The 16,774-nt window shown below is 46.0% G+C and overlaps 1 protein-coding gene across 1 annotated transcript; it reads left to right on the plus strand.

Annotated features, from left to right (window-relative positions):
• The first annotated feature begins 3,698 nt into the window (after positions 1 to 3,698).
• slco5a1a (solute carrier organic anion transporter family member 5A1a) lies at positions 3,699 to 16,694 on the plus strand. The gene is made up of 10 exons (XM_067253826.1): positions 3,699 to 3,815; positions 4,349 to 5,654; positions 9,212 to 9,344; positions 9,461 to 9,678; positions 10,021 to 10,185; positions 11,435 to 11,633; positions 12,896 to 13,055; positions 13,200 to 13,441; positions 13,788 to 13,852; positions 14,001 to 16,694. The coding sequence occupies exons 2-10, from the start codon at positions 4,700 to 4,702 to the stop codon at positions 14,492 to 14,494; spliced, it is 2,631 nt and encodes an 876-aa protein (XP_067109927.1). The 5' UTR covers positions 3,699 to 3,815; positions 4,349 to 4,699; the 3' UTR covers positions 14,495 to 16,694.
• The last annotated feature ends 80 nt before the right edge of the window (positions 16,695 to 16,774 follow it).

Here is a 16,774-nt window from a genome sequence, read left to right on the forward strand (position 1 = left end):
AATGTGTTTTTTTTTGAAGATGACAAACCTCTCAATTTATTTGACATTTTCTGCATAATAGTTGATCAGAGTTTAACAATTTGGAAGGTTTCAAGTTTATTCACATTCAAAATGGTTGTTTTAGAATGGATGTACTTCTCTCTCTCTGCAATCCAAAGATTTATTACAACCATGTAAGACATGCAGTGTTTTTGTGCAGCGCTATTAACCCTTGTGTTATCTTCTGTTCATTCTGACCCATCAGTCATTGTGACCCACCGTCGTATTGCGACAAATTTACCTCATACAAAAACAAAGTGAAGCATTTTCTTTTAACTGTCGGGCTGTCTCAGACCCCCACATTGGAATGGTTAAAAGAAAATTATTTTCATTTGTTTTTGTATTGGGTAAAATTGGGTAAACACAACAATGGTTCGTTATGAACCTTTGGGTCATGTGACCCGCAGGCAGCACGAGGGTTAAGAAAAGTATTTGGCAATGTGTGACAAGATGCAAAGAAAGAGTTTGAATATAACAATATTCTATTATCTTAGATTTGACTATAAAACAACAGCTACTTTAAACATCTGTAATTTTGAATGATCACGAATGGTTTTGGGATAGCCTAAATATGTTTCTTAATTTATAGATGGCTAAATTATTAATTGGTAAATAATTACATGCATACCGTAACATGCTAAAGACATAGCATAATGCCTTAGATCTGTTTTTCTGTCTTGTGGATTACTGTGACGTTTACAGTCGTATCAAATAGTGAGATAATACTAGTGAAGATCGTGCATCGTCACTCAGTGTGCTTGTCTTGCGGCAAGAGCAGACCACTACACCCCCCATGGTATTACCGGTTTGTTTTTACAAGCATTTTATTTTTTGTTCAATAATTGTCATGTGTATTTTTTGTACAGTTTGTTTCATAAAGACTTTCTTTGAGAAGAGAAGTATGTACACAAAACAATGGTAAAATCAGCAATATGTACTTTGTAAAAATAGTTTTGTCTAAAAAGCTCAGTGTTGCGGTTCAGAGATTTATTTTTCCAGGTGTGATGTTCATATTAAATATCCACCCTGAACGATGTTCATCAGTGTGAGCGTTTTATGCAACTTTCAAGCTCACACCTTATGCAAGCTGTTGACTGACATTGCTTTCGCCAATGCTGCTTGCTAATTTATGATTTATGCCATTGTAAATAAATTATTTTTATTGAGTGTAACTGTCTTCACTTCCAAAATGATTTGTATCAATCATATTCATATAAGCATCTGACAGGGAGTCAGGTGGCTGAGCGGTGAGGGAGTGGGGCTAGTAATCTGTAGGTTGCCAGTTCGAGTGCAAGGCACTTCACCTTACTTGCTTCGGGGGGAATGTCCCTGAACTTACTGTAAGTCCCTCTGGATAAGATCGTCTGCTAAATGACTAAATGTAAATGTAATATTCACGCAGAATGACAATTCTGCATTGCAGAGGCTATTATAGATGTACTATTATAACTGATCTTATAATTTATAACTATATTCTAGCTGTGTTGTTGTTGAGATAATATATGGAATAAGTGCCTACATCAATCATGTGCAAAGGGCAAAATAGCAAATATTGGAATACCCACTTTATAATTATAAGGTAAACCTTAAACAACCTATCGAATTTCGTTGGTGCTGCCAAAGACAATCAGGTCATCATGGACATTCCAGTCCCTCAGGTGTAATGTCCTCCCACCAACGACAGGGGGCAACCCTGTCAAAAATAAGATACAGAGTGGTGGTGCAACTGATGAATTACTGCTTAGCAATGATTAAGCAATTGATTTCTTTATAACAAGCATACAATTCAAATAAATCTCTCACAACCATATCGATCCATTGTATCAATTGCACACCTTAAATCCATCACTGACCCTCTACTGGACCCCCTGCAGTTTGCCTACAGAGCCAACAGGTCTGTGGACGATGCAGTTAACATGGCCCTCCACTTCACCCTAGAGCACCTGGACTCCCCAGCATCCTATGCCAGGATCCTGTTTGTGGACTTCAGCTCTGCCTTCAACACCATCATCCCCGCCCTGCTTCAGGAGAAGCTCTCCCAGCTGAACGTGCCTGATTCCACCTGCAGGTGGATCACAGACTTCCTGTCTGACAGGAAGCAGTGCGTTAAGCTGGGAACACAAGTCTCTGACTCCCGGTCCATCAGCACCGGATCACCTCAGGGCTGCGTCCTTTCTCCTCTGCTCTTCTCCCTGTACACCAACAGTTGCACCTCCAGTCATCCGTCCGTCAAACTCCTGAAGTTTGCGGACGACACCACCCTTATTGGGCTCATCTCTGGTGGAGACGAGTCTGATTATAGGTGGGAAGCGGCCAACCTGGTGACCTGGTGCAGCCAGAACAACTTAGAGCTCAATGCTCTTAAGACAGTGGAGATGGTTGTGGACTTCAGGAGGAACACAGCCCCACTCACCCCCATCACCCTGTGTGACTCCCCAGTCAACACTGTGGAGTCCTTCCGCTTCCTGGGCACTATCCTCTCCCAGGACCTCAAGTGGGAACTGAACATCAGCTCCCTCACCAAGAAAGCACAACAGAGGATGTACTTCCTTCGGCAGCTGAAGAAGTTCAACCTGCCAAAGACAATGATGGTGCACTTCTACTCAGCCATCATTGAGTCCATCCTCACCTCCTCCATCACCGTCTGGTACGCTGCTGCCACTGCCAAGGACAAGAGCAGACTGCAGCGTATCATCCGTACTGCTGAGAAGGTGATTGGCTGCAATCTGCCTACCCTCGAGGACCTGCACACCTCGAGGACCCTGAGGCGAGCGAGGAAGATTGTGGCCGACTCCTCCCACCCTGGACACTCCCTGTTTCAGTCACTCCCCTCCGGCAGAAGGCTGCGGTCTATCAGGACCAATACCTCACGCCACAAAAACAGTTTCTTCCCCTCTGCTGTTGGCCTCTTCAACAAGGCCAAGGGACCACACTGACTCAAATGACTTATTGCTTAAAACACTCTGCTTTTGCACTGCACCACAACATGGTATCTTGTACATTTGTATTTTTTGTAATATTTGTATTTTTATATTGTAATTTACGGCAACTTATATTTATTCCACTTAGTACTGCTAGTCTATGTACCCTTAGTATAGTTAGTCCACATATTTAAATTGTAGGTATATGTTTATTGTATGCACCTTCCTGCCAAAGCAAATTCCTTGTCTGTGCAAACTTTCATGGCGAATAAATCCCTTTCTGATTCTGATTCTGATTCTGAAAAGCCTACTATCAGCATTCGTTCAATTCCTAAAACCATGACTAACCTTAAAAAACGGAAATTGAAAACGATAGAGCATTTCTTTTTTAATCAAGACATTCATTTTAAATGGGATTTGGATATGTATTTCTTTGGTTAGAAATGAAGGTATTTTAATTCAGTTCTTAAGGCGTGTGGCTTTTGATATAGGCTAGTAATTAATACATAAATTAATAATTGGCTATGCAAAACATTTAATATCTCAAATAATGGTTAGGCCCAGTAACTTATGGTTAGCTAGTTATTGTATTTTGTTAATGTTTCTTTTTTTTATCATACATTTGTGTGTGTTTTTGTCTTGATGAAAAGGAACAAGACGACACTTCCGCCCCAGTAAAATCGAACCATTGAGGATGCTCTAACGCTGCGGAGACTTGTACCCGGTTCGTGGTGGTAAACAACTCCCGTTTTTCACGGGTGAAATTATGGGACGTCATTGTCTTTTTCTTCTCTCGTGCAGTTGCTGAACTTGTTAAGGGGAATGAAGGGTTCTGCTATGGCGTATAAATATCAGGTTTGTAACGTAATATTGACAGCTTGGCTGCTATGTTATATTATTATTTATTTTATGAATTGGGTGCCAGCTATCTGGCTCATACAGTAGATGACCACAAGCCCACCCTTTGGCATTGGCTAGCTGTTAGCGACTAATCATTAGCCGCAGACGGTGGCTAAGCTATCTTGCATTTCCCAGTCAGATGGATTTGCACTGCAGTGTTCTTCTCCATCAGTTGTCTAATGCAACAAGATGGTGTTCTGTTCGACATTAGGGGTTGCAACTGCAAGATATTCCGAAATCATATTCGATTCTAGATACACTCACTGTACAGCAATTCATTTTAATGTAGCTATTTAGATTATGGATCTTTCTCAGTCTACGTTATGTTAACGCTATGTTAACGCTTTACTTAATAACGTTCGCTATACGACAGAGGATCTCATATCTGTATGTTTTCCTATCATCAATGTGATCAAGGGTTTGTTACTATAATGGGAGAACATTCATATTGTTTTATCTTTAACTTATCTTTCTGTGTTCTATGACAGGAATGACGCAAGGACTATGTCAAGGCTGTTAGCCAACTGCGCAAGTTCATTTTCATTTTGCTCTTCTTGCAAGCACCTGTCAAGTAATAAACCTTGCCTGACAGGAACAGTTCTGGAAGATCAGCAAGCACCTCATCAGCGTGTGCGTGATACGACAAAAAAAACTAAACATGCGGTGGTGCTGGAAACTGTTTTTTTTCCCAGATAAGCAAGTGTTGGAGCCATAAACCATGTATCCGCGCTTACAACAAGAAGCACTTTGACGCTTGAATGAATTTACATTTTGCGTGGTGACAGTTGCTGTAGAAAGTGAATGGACATTTTGTGATAGACTAAGTAACCCACAACACAATGGCTTCATGTGAGCATGAAGATAAAGCAAGTGACCCTTCACAAGCTCTTCAAAAAGCAGATGATTTGTCTGGTCAGTTTGAAGAGCCTAGTCCTAGTTTCAAATCGAAAAGTCTACCAGTCTTGAATGACTCAGCCCAACAGAGTCAGACCTTGTTGACCAGCACTATGCATACCTCCACAATGTTGGATAAGAATGCAGAATGTATCCAACTCCCTCAAAGGACTGAATTGTGTCAACCTGAGTCTCCCACCAGGACTCATTTCCAGCCCCCTACGTCAAGAGTGGTGGCACTCAGTAGCTCATTCAACTCAGACGGACAGAAAGCAAGACGCATAATCAACTCAAACTTCCTTGTTTCAAGGCTAAGCCGCATTCGTTTGCCCACCCGGGAATATATGAGTGTGATTCTAAAGGACTCACGCTGTTTTTTGTTCTGTATGTGCTATCTGACATTTATACAGTCGCTAATGGTGTCTGGCTACCTAAGTAGCGTCATCACCACCATAGAGAAACGATACAGCCTGAGAAGCTCCGAGTCTGGACTGCTCGTCAGCTGCTTTGACATAGGGAGCTTAGTGGTCGTCGTCTTCATTAGCTACTTTGGAGGGCGGGGCCAGAGGCCTCGCTGGCTGGCGGTGGGTGGAGTCTTAATTGCTGTGGGGGCGGCCCTATTCTCTTTACCTCACTTCATCTCCCCGCCCTACCAAATCCAGGAAGTGAACTCCTCCAGAGGAAACGAGGGCCTGTGCATGAACAACAATGGGAGTGGGCGGGACTCCCTGGATGTGTCTTCCTGTCCCAGAGACCAGGAAGGCAATGAACACAACCTGTATGTGGCGCTGTTTGTTATTGCCCAAATCCTGGTGGGCATGGGGTCAACGCCCATCTATACCCTCGGACCCACTTACTTGGACGACAACGTCAAGAAGGAGAATGCCTCCTTGTATCTAGGTAGGTACCTGGGTGCAGAGACGTTAAAGCAAATAGCTGTTGCATTTGTGTGAGTGCATGTGTGTGTGGTGAGTGCCATGAAGACATTATCTGACTTAATTTGATGCGTGAGCCTCCTATTGAAGTCCATGCTGAAAGAGCCCCTTACCCACACTTGAGAAGAGAGTCACTGAATCCTATTGACTTTTGGCAAAAAGATCATTTTGTTAGTTCACTGATGTTTGGTTAGACTTCTATGTGGTTAAAAATACAATGAATATCTGTCTTCAAATATGCTCTCATCAAATAGGTGGAATAAGAACTGAATGCAACACAAGTAGTCTACAGATTTTATTGTCAATCAACGTTGGTGAGATTCCATAAATTTAATAAAGGAAGACATGGTTGAAGATGGCCACATGGATGCATTTGTTTTTTTGAAGTTAAATTCCTTGCTGAAAGGCACAGTAGTACTTATCCATCGTAAAACTCACAATTTAACCTTAGACCTCAAACAGTGAACACTCTTCTCTCCCATTCAAAGCTCTCTGTAAAACCTTTTGTCCCAATACCCTGATCAGTACCCTCAACAGGCACTGAACACGTTATGAAACAGGCTGGTGCCTGCTACAAAGTTTTGTGACAAAACCTTATAGCAGGCACAGTACCCCCCCCCCCCCTTCCCAGTCGACCTGCTTTTCCATCAACATTCCTGTTGAAAGCCCGCTGGGCTCACAAATGAAACAGGTCTTTGATCATTGGACAGCACAGTTTAGTTGGCACCATCGGGTACTGTTGTACAATTGTCTGAATGTAAGGGGGCTGGTTGGAAACTAACTGAAGTGGTTAGTAACTGTCAGTATTTAAAGTGGTGATTAGACTTGGAGATACAGCAAGGGCCTCATTAATTAATATTTAATTGTAATAGTAGTCATCAGTATTACAATTACAACAACAAGGGAAACATGGAGAGTAGTCTTCCTGTCTGTGGCAGAGCACTTCCTCCAACAGGCAGTAAAGCTCCCAGTCAGGAGGTATTGAGGACACACCTGCGGAAGATAGGGAGGCCACCAGTACACATGTTCAGTCGACAGTTCACCGGTAGTTTCAAATAGATTAGCTATTTTAGTCCTTATTTAAAGAGACAAACCTTAACGCTAAAAAAGTCACGAGGACTCCCTCGCTTATCTGCTTTCTACAGTCACAGGCCTGGTTTTATCAGTTAATCCAGTTAGTGGTTCATATTTCTGGGTCTACATTTAGGCCTCTTTTACAAGGTGTTGTTTTACACTCTTTTATTCTCAGATGTGGAATTGAAGAGGTTTTCTGTAACTGATACTTCCATCACAGCTGAGTGTTCATACTGGAACTAAAGCTCGGTTTATTGCTGGGGTTTCATCATCAAAGATTCACAGTCTGAAAGAAGAGTGATCAGGAGGAAGGATATTTTGTGGTAACACTGAATGACCTCATATAACCCAAGTTTCATTATCAACATCTGCTTTGTAGAACAGAAAGGGGGAAAAAACAGATGACTCAAGCAGTCCTCCTGACCCATTTGGGGGTTATCAGGGCTTGAGAATTCTGTGCTGTCAAATTGAACACCAATGGTACTAAAACCAAAGCTAGCTAGATAAAGCATCTAGTTACATGGTATAGTGATATGTACAAGAGGCTTTGTTGAGCATGTCCTGTAATTAGCAATTGCGAAATTCTGCCCAGACAAAACATTCTAGCAAATGATGAGCTGGCTTTTCGGAGTACTTCTGTGTGTAGTTGTGTGTGTGTGTGTGTGTCATGCTCATGGATGAGTATGGAGGGATGGTGGGGCAGTAGGTTGGGAAGTTGGAGACAGCTGTGTCAGCAGTTGCCATGACAATGCCGTCATCCCAGAACATGTGATTGTGCCGTCCTGTCCCCCGGCCCGCCACCTCCATCTTCCACTGCAAGGTCGCATGCTGGGCACATATTGATCCGACAGCCAGCCACCATTTTTATGTCAGTGACTGTTATGGATCGCTGCAGTCAATCACCTTTATGGGCATGTATGTTTCTCTCTGCTGATCTGGCCTCATGTACTACTCAAGACCCAACATATTTGGCTGAAATCAACATCTGTAATTGGGCAATGGCAATGAATAAATCAAATTGTATTAGAAATAGCAAAATCTGTATTTTGCAGTAACCCTATCATAATCCCACACAAGAGGCAGTGATTAGGAAGGTGTGGAAACAATAGACTCGTCATTCTCAATGTACTCATAATTGAAGTGGTTTTCCCTATACTGACTAAACCCTTCTTGTACTTAAAGGGACAGACGTCACACCCATTAAAACAGTCAAACCGTAGCCGTCTCTACTGCTCGGCCTCCCGGGCTCTTGAGAGACCATAGAGCAGCAGTTCTGTGGGGTGTTGGCCCGTGCTTCTTTTAAACTACTCTAATCCCCACCCAGCCACTCAGCCAAATAGTGCTACGGCAACCACAGCCAGAGCTTCAGGAACCGTATTTCCACTCCCTGGCTGGTCAACAGGAAGATTGTCTGCATCTGCAAGACTCCCCCCCCCCCTCCCTCCCTCACCCCTCGCTTCCTTCCACCCTCTCCACAGCACACTGCACTGCAGTCAGCCGTCCATGAAAGACGGGAAAAGCCTTTTTCCGGGGGAACGCTGCATCTTTCTGCTCCGTGTGTTAAGACGCTGTGTGGTGTGAAGCTGCTGTCTCTCCCGGCAGGCTGGAGCGTCTGCCTGCCTGCCCCTGCCTGCCTGCCCCTGCCTGCCTGCCTGCCCCTGCCTGCCTGCCCCTGCCTGCCTACCCCTGCCTGCTGACCCCACGCCTTCTGCTGGGTGTCTGGGTAGCATTGCGTAACAAGCACAGCTAAGAGTGTTCTGCCCCATCACTCGGCTAGATAAGGGATTATTTAAGGCTTTGGGGAACTGAGCATAATACACACACAATCGGACCGGGCTCATACTTCCTGAATGTGTCTGTCATTGTTGGGGGAGTGAATCGGTTTACCGTGCGCGTGTTTTGTTTCTGTCGCGGATGTTGTTAGTGTTTGGGATTTCTCTTCTCTCACAGAAAGAACATCATGTTCAGATAGTAGGATGGTCCTTGAAACGTTGCTGGTTCTGTTGGTGTTGTAAATCTAAATAGGATCACACATTGGCTATGCAAGATAAACTTGTTATATGAAAAGCGCTGGAAACCTAATAATTAGCTGTAGCTTGGTGTTTACTTTACTAATACTAATGCTATTTGGACTGGTGGCACCTGTTAGGCCTACAATGCATTGCTTTATGTCTGGATTACAGATTTAAACTGTATTAAAAGGCTTAAAGGCATCCCCAGTGATTAGCCTATACTAGCCAATTATATGACCATGCCACATGGTGAAGTCAAAGGAAGGCACACCAGTACTTACCTAATTGAAAAAACACTAATACATATGAGTTTGAGGCCTCCCTTCCTGTACGATGGCACCGTGCGAAGAGGAGGGCCTGGGGGGCACATTTGTTAGATTAGGATCCTTAGTAGTCCCTGAGGATATGTGTCTAACTTGTCCCATTGTGTCTACAGCCATCATGTACGTGATGGGAGCCCTGGGTCCTGCTGCCGGCTACCTGCTGGGCGGAGTCCTCATCGGATTCTACGTGGACCCCAAGACGGCGGTAAACATCGACCAGAGCGACCCGCGCTTCATCGGCAACTGGTGAGCCACAGCGGGAGCCGTCCTCGTGACGGCATCCGGGGAAAGCAGGTGTGTGGTCTTGGGTGTGTGGTCTTGTGGGGTTGGATAATGAGCCGTGTCCCCCTCCCTCCCCCCAGGTGGAGCGGGTTCCTGCTGTGCTCGGTCGCCATGCTGCTGGTCATCTTCCCCATGTTCACCTTCCCCAAGAAGCTGCCCCCCCGCCACAAGAAGAAGAAGAGGAGGAAAAAGATCACCCTGGACGACATGTCGAGCGACGATGACGTCATGCGGGAGAAGAACAACAGCAAGAGCCAGACGGTCACCTCCTCCATGGGCTTTGGCAGGGACATCAAAGGTGAGCAAGCTTGCCTTAAAGGGGTGATGGAATGCAAAACCGAGTTTACCTTGTCGTAGTTGAATAACGACAGTTCGGAGGGTAAAATGGACATATCGAAATTTGCAAAGGTGTAACAAATCTAGGCTAGTTCATGCCTTTATCTCTAGCAGGGTAGCAGGTGGATTAAAAGTTGAAAGATACTGCATCACCTCTTTCTCTCCTGTCTCTTTCTTGCTGTCCTCTCCCTCTCTTTCCTCCTCTCACTCTACTCTTTCTTTCTCTCCTCCTTCTCTCTTTCTCACCATCTCTCTTTCTCTCCTCCCTCTGTTTTTCTCTCTCGACTTCCCTCCCTTCCCTCAGACCTCCCGAAGGCAGCGGTCAGAATCTTGAGCAACGTCACCTTCCTGTTCGTCAGCCTGTCGTACACGGCCGAGAGTGCCATCGTCACGGCCTTCATCACCTTCATCCCCAAGTTCATCGAGTCCCAGTTTGGCATCCCCGCCTCTGCCGCCAGCATCTACACAGGTAACACACACAGATACACACACACACACACACACACCCTCAACAGTCTTCTTCATAGCTGGCATGTATGGCCTGTCTCTGTCATAGGTTGTCCTTTCATCATGATTTGGAACGCACCAAGCCACAAACAGGATCAGTCTTAAATAATAAGAGAGGCAAAATCATAATGATAGTCTGCTCTGCACAAATAAGCTACAGAATTGCTTAAGGGAATGTATTTGCCTGATGAGATCAAGGCAAGTGGGTCAGCTTAGTACACACACTGTTTGCATTTGACTTCAATCCCCGTTTCACGTGCTGTACTCACTCACCATCTCACAGAGCACCAGCATCTTCTGAAGGGTGCTTTAAGACAAGCTTGGCACTGATGTGTTGGAACTGAGCCACAGTCATTCATTATACAAACACCCTGGTTCCTCAAATAAAAGGGGGCACCTGGGAAATGTAGTGAACACAGTGTGGAAAGCTGCTCTCGATTAAAGAAGTATCCATCAGTGTCCTGGTGTGCCATTCACCTGGTAATCCTCTTGATGTATCCTCGTATGTAGGCCGTTGAGTCTCCATGCCTCACCTCTTTTTAATTCTGTTTCAGGGTTCTTGCGTCCTCAAAATGGCTGGGACCAAAGATATCATTGTCAGAACAACGTCATGCGTTGATTGTACAAATGTGATCAGATGATGGATAATTTTTTCAGGAAGGATTTGCTTTTTTTCAAAGTGTCAACGGTGTGCCAGTCAATGCATGCATTTCAAATCTATCCAGATCACCTGAATGAAGTTCCAAGAATCCCTTGGGCACTAAATACCATTTAACTACACAACAATTCCTACATACCCACAATGTTGTTACTATTGCTGTGTAGTTACAAGGTAGTTAATGTAACCTTCGTGTAAATGATTGCCCCTCCTTCAAGTACCCACCACTGTGCCAGCCAGCACCACCACAGACTCTGACTGTCCCTCCCTCCCCTCCTCCCCTCCTTCCCTCCTCCCCTGGTCATTCCCCCCCTCCCCCCCTCCTTCCTCCCCCCCTCTCCCTCCCCTCCCCCCCTCCCTCCCTCCCCCCCTCCCTCCTTCCCTCCCCCTCTCCCTCCCTCCCTCCCCCCCTCTCCCTCCCTCCCTCCCCCCCTCTCCCTCCCTCCCTCCCCCCCTCTCCCCCCCTCCCCACCTCCTTCCCTCCCCCCCTCTCCCTCCCTCCCCCCCTCCCTCCCTCCCCCCCTCCCCTCCCCTCCCTCTGCCTGCTCCTCAGGGGTGATCATCGTGCCCAGCGCGGGGGTGGGCATCGTGCTGGGGGGCTACATCATCAAGAAGCTGAAGCTGGGGGCACGGGAGTCGGCCAAGCTGGCCATGATCTGCAGCGGCGTGTCCCTGCTGTGCTTCTCCACCCTGTTCATCGTGGGCTGCGAGAGCATCAACCTGGGGGGCATCAACATCCCGTACACCACCGGGTACGAGACACCCGGCACGTTGATGCTGCATGTGTGTTTGTGTGTGGGGAGGGGGGGGGCTGTGTGATGAGATCATGGGGGAGGTGAGGGACGTTCGGACGTTATGAAAAGGCAGGGAGGGCCCCTGTGGCTGTTGTGTTAACTGTCACCTCAGCACACATCAACAGCCGGTGTCCCCACAGTGGAGGACTCTGACACACACACACACACGCAATGTTACACAGACACATTCACTCCCTCTCCCACGCACGCACACATAGTGGTACACAGACACATTATCTCCCTCTCACACACACACACACACACACACAGTTATACACAAACACACTCTCTCTCTCTCTCTCTCTCTCTCTCTCTCTCTCTCTCTCTCTCTCTCTCTCTCTCTCTCTCTCTCTCTCTCTGACACACACACACACACAGTTATACACAAACACATTTTCTCTCCCTCTCTCTCTCTCTCTCTCTCTCTCTCTCTCTCTCTCTCTCTCTCTCTCTCTCTCTCTCTCTCAGACACACACACACACACAAAGTTATACACAAACACATTCTCTCCCCCTCTCACACACGGACAGGCACACACACGCACACACAAACCCACGGTGTTATGATCTAGATGAATGCATTTTATTGTTGTGGCCTGATGAATGCTCTGTGTCCACCCCTAAGGCCTTGTGTCTCTGCTCTCACATTCTCTGACGCTGCGAAGCCCTTGTTATGACTGGGTCATCCCACTCACACATCTCCTCTCCCACCGCCAGGGTCACCTTCGGGCTCAAGCACTGGGTTCCAGTCAAGTACATTTAGGACCAAAAGGATTTAACACGCACGCCGTGTTTTTATTTAGAAGGCAGTTTTTTTTCTCCGAATGTATTTGAATCCCTGTGTTAAATGAGCCCTAAGGACGATGACAGAAACCCCAGCCTTTAGTATGGTATCAGTCTATGTTACCCTGCTCAGACAGCAAGATGGTGGCTCTGGCCCAGGGAGTGTGCACTTTCATGGACAGTGAGTGAGCCTGTCCTCCGGGTTCTGTTAGAGAACAGTGCTGGGGGTTATTTCAGTACAGTGAATGATCTTTTTATCTCCTGCCCTGTTCTTCTGTTGTACCCCCCCCTTCATCCTGCTAGTGAAATAAGCACTTATCCTAGCTCTCTCGCTCTCTCTTTATCTCTCTCTCTGTGGCTCTGCCTACTCTTCCTTTATCTCTCTCCCCCCCCCCCCCCCCACACCCCTTTTTTTCACGTTCCTCTGCCTGTCCTCAGGCCCACTCTGACTATGACCCAGCGGAACCTGACGGGAGGCTGCAACGTCAACTGTGGCTGTAAGATCCACGAGTACGCCCCCGTGTGCGGCTCTGACGGCATCACCTACTTCAACCCCTGCCTGGCCGGCTGCAGCAGCGTGGCCACCAACAGCACTGGAGTGAGTCGCCTGCACGGAGCAATGATACCCCGCACGTACTGGGCATCACACACATCCGGTGATGGGGAAATGGGATGTATGCGTGTAGGTAGAGTACAGTATTGTTCAACTGTGTATGTGTTGGGGGTGTCCCCCACTCTTCAGATCAGGAACTATTCCGACTGCGCCTGCGTCCAGAGCCGGCAGGTGATCACGCCGTCGTCCGGCGGCCAGGGCAACCAGCTGCAGCTGGTCATCGTCAAGACCTACCTGAACGAGAACGGCTACGCCGTGTCGGGGAAGTGCGACCGCACGTGCAGCACGCTCATCCCCTTCCTCATCTTCCTGTTCATCGTCACGCTCATCACCGCCTGCGCCCAGCCGTCGGCCATCATCGTCACCCTCAGGTACCGTGTTGTACAGCAAGCCGCACGCTGTACGGCTCTGGAGGAAAGATAATCGACCACTGCACCTTCTTCTTTCATTTTTCATAAAGGGTTGAGAAGGACAATTGAGTGAGGAACAGAAGGGTAAAATTGAAGAGGCCATTGCTCATTTTTACCCTTCTGTTCCTCACTCAAAATTGTCCTTCTCAACCTTTTTTTAAAAATGAAAGAAAAAGGTGCAGTGGTCTCTCTGTTTTTCTCCAGAGCTGTATGTAAGGCTTTGTCTGGTGGAAAAGGGACATCATGCAGCTTTCTTGTGTAGGAAGGACTTGGTTTTGAGTGTGTGTGTGTGTGTTCTGTCATACAGGTCTGTGGCAGAGCAGGAGAGGCCCTTTGCTCTGGGAATGCAGTTTGTTCTACTCAGGACCCTCGGTGGGTAACGAAATGCTTTAGCTTATGATTTGTCACAATTCCATTTCAAACCTTGCACATTTACTCAACGCTAAATCAGACCCCACGGGCTTTCCGCACCGCTAGTGGGTAACGACCTTCTCTCCTGTCTGCCCCTCCCTCCCACCAGCCTACATCCCCACGCCCATCTACTTCGGCGCGGTGATCGACACCACGTGCATGCTGTGGCAGCAGGACTGCGGCGTGCACGGCTCCTGCTGGGAGTACGACGTCACCTCCTTCCGCTTCGTCTACTTCGGCCTGGCGGCCAGCCTCAAGTTCCTGGGCTTCTTCTTCATCTTCCTCACCTGGTACTCCATCAAGTACAAGGAGGAGCGCGTGGAGCGCTGGCTCAAGCGCCACCTCTCCACCGCCGACACGGTGGGCGACCTGGTGTGCCACGCCGGCGGGCGCAAGGGCCACGCCCGCACGCGCTCCTGCCCCGTCAACATCCCCCGCAGCGAGCCGCACGCCGTGCTCATCCCCCCCGGGGTCCTCAATCGGGGGGTCAGCACTCAGAGCTGCCCGGGGAACGGCCTGAAAGCGATAACGCCGCCTCCGCCCCTGGCCGCCGCCGCGCCCGTGCCGGCCCGCTCGCTGGAACACGTCACAATCCGGGTCTGAGGAGAGGGCGGTGGGGGAAAAGGGGGTCAACTGTGCGCCCATCAAGACTCGGAAATGTGTGCCTTTTTCTCAGTTTGTTCCTTCTCACGTGTACATGTCCTCCACATACACACACAGAAGCACTTACGTAACCACACATAGCCAAGCACTGGACGTCCTGCTTGTTAGAAGTCACCTGAATGGAAACCTCAGACGAGAGTAAGTCCCGCCCCCCTCTCCTTTTGTGTGTGTGTCTGCTACCTCTTTATCTTTGTTTTGTTTGTTTACGTGAAGGAGTGAATGTGGATGCTCCCTTAATCATGCATATCCTCTCTGTTTGAAAGATGTGGAAATGACCTTTTGTATCGATATCGATCGCAATGATGGTATTGAACTGGAAACCGATGGCATGGTGCTATGTGAAAATTGTGACTATCCTTTAATTGCTCGGTGTTTAGTGTTTGATTCATACAAAAGAACCTAATAGGATAAGGTAACGCGGGGCTTAGCAGCTTGGCTTGCATGAACGAAACACTGTTCCATGCAAGGTTTTGCTTTTCCACAGTAACAGAATTCCACTGAGTATTTTCGCAAAGATACAGCGACACAAGTGTTGCCTTCTCCCAACCTTTTCAATTTGTACTTTGTAGTGTTGCCTCCGACCCATATGTAATGTGTGATTTACCTGAAAGATTTTACTTTATTTAATACTAGGCTAAGCAAGCATAAAGGTTTTTACATTTGAGTATTTGGCACTACGGTACTTGTTCAGCATAACCAAGTCAAACTATTTGGACAAACTATAGGAATTCAAAATCTTCACCTTCCTGTTTGTGCTGTTATAATCAACAACTGTCTAACTGACATCTATCTTGGCTGCTGAGGTTGTACTTGCGTTGCTTTTTTGAACAGAAGTTGTGTAACATTCTCCCACAAGTGTTTTGTATTAACCTGAAGGACATTTAAGGCTATCTGCTTGGACTGCCTGTGAGGTTTTGAACTTCCTCAACAAAGTTGAACTCGAGTGCAACACAAATGGTTAAACAGTGATGTAAAACTATGTGATAAATGCGTATAACATGCAATATTCAAGGAACATTTGCTGCGTCAGTTACTCAATGGTGTTTGAGGACACCTGCTGGTCATATGTGGTATGGATGCGATATTGAAAAGAAAAAGAAGAAACAATTATGTTGCAATGTGGTATTTTCTAAAGTGAGTTTAAAAGGATTTGGTGGATTGACATAGCTTTTTAGGTTCATTATGAGAGTTGTGTTTTGAAGTAAACATTTCTATGTACCTGTGTGCTTTGGGCAAATGAAATAGTGTTGCACACTGAAGGTGTTGAAGCAATGAGCCATCGGCCTCTGCAAAAAATATGGGACGACAGTTCCTCATTAAAAACAGATGTGATAAAAATTCTTTGTAGAAAAAAGAAGAAAAAAAAAAGCTCATCTAAAGAACAACCTTGCAAAAGATCTGCTGCCAAAAGTACAGATAAACAAATTGATGCATGCAATGACTTTTGTAGTATGGAACAAAAGACACATTAGAATAGAAATCACTAAACACATTCCATTTCATGTAAATTAAACAGTAAGAAATGAGTGCATTCAATAAAAACCACCAATTAATATTCTATCAATGATTCTAACTAGTGTTAATTCATTTAATGTTAGTATTATACTGTACTACATAATGCCACTAATAATTGCAGTTGAGTTACTTTAATTCGCCACTGTTTAACCTTCATGTCCTTTTGCAAATTGGGTTTGAGCACTGGCAGAATGTTCTTCAAAGAACTGAACGAAGGATCTTTTCTGTGGAACAATTTCAAGTGAGGCTATGTCATTTTGGTTTACTTTCTGCCAAATGTTTGACCAAGTTTGCTTGGAAAAATCTCATTCCACTTTCTCTGGAGCGTAAGGACAGTGTTTCACCTCCCTGTCTAGTGCTCATTCTACGTATGTGACATCAATTGAAGACTGAGACTGAAACATGGACTTGACTTTGATTCTATCATTCTGAAAAACTTCTGGTAGATTTGAGTCTTATCTTATTTTTTTCTCTGTATTGTATTTAATTTAAAATTACAGTTTAACTGGTAATGCCTCATTATATGGTCATGGTAAGAAGCAAAATGTAGTTTATTTGTGAACACACTGTTTACAAATGCCTTGGATACCTGACTTCTGTCAATAAAAACACGAAATAAAAAGTACAGTTGAGTGTGTTGTTTATGAAATCTGCATTTAAGTGAATTGAACTGCAGATAATTGTTGGAAACATTTACTTAATACA

The sequence above is a fragment of the Osmerus mordax genome, chromosome 16, assembly GCF_038355195.1.
Source record: "Osmerus mordax isolate fOsmMor3 chromosome 16, fOsmMor3.pri, whole genome shotgun sequence".
NCBI lineage: Eukaryota > Metazoa > Chordata > Actinopteri > Osmeriformes > Osmeridae > Osmerus > Osmerus mordax.

What these genes read in the sequence shown, in the direction of transcription:
- slco5a1a (XM_067253826.1), top strand. Translation starts at nt 4,700, where the DNA reads ATGGCTTCATGTGAGCATGAAGATAAAGCAAGTGACCCTTCACAAGCT. An exon ending in TGCCGCCAGCATCTACACAG is followed by an intron (nt 10,186 to 11,434) that starts GTAACACACACA and finishes CCTGCTCCTCAG; the next exon opens with GGGTGATCATCGTGCCCAGC. An exon ending in TGTTCTACTCAGGACCCTCG is followed by an intron (nt 13,853 to 14,000) that starts GTGGGTAACGAA and finishes CCCTCCCACCAG; the next exon opens with CCTACATCCCCACGCCCATC.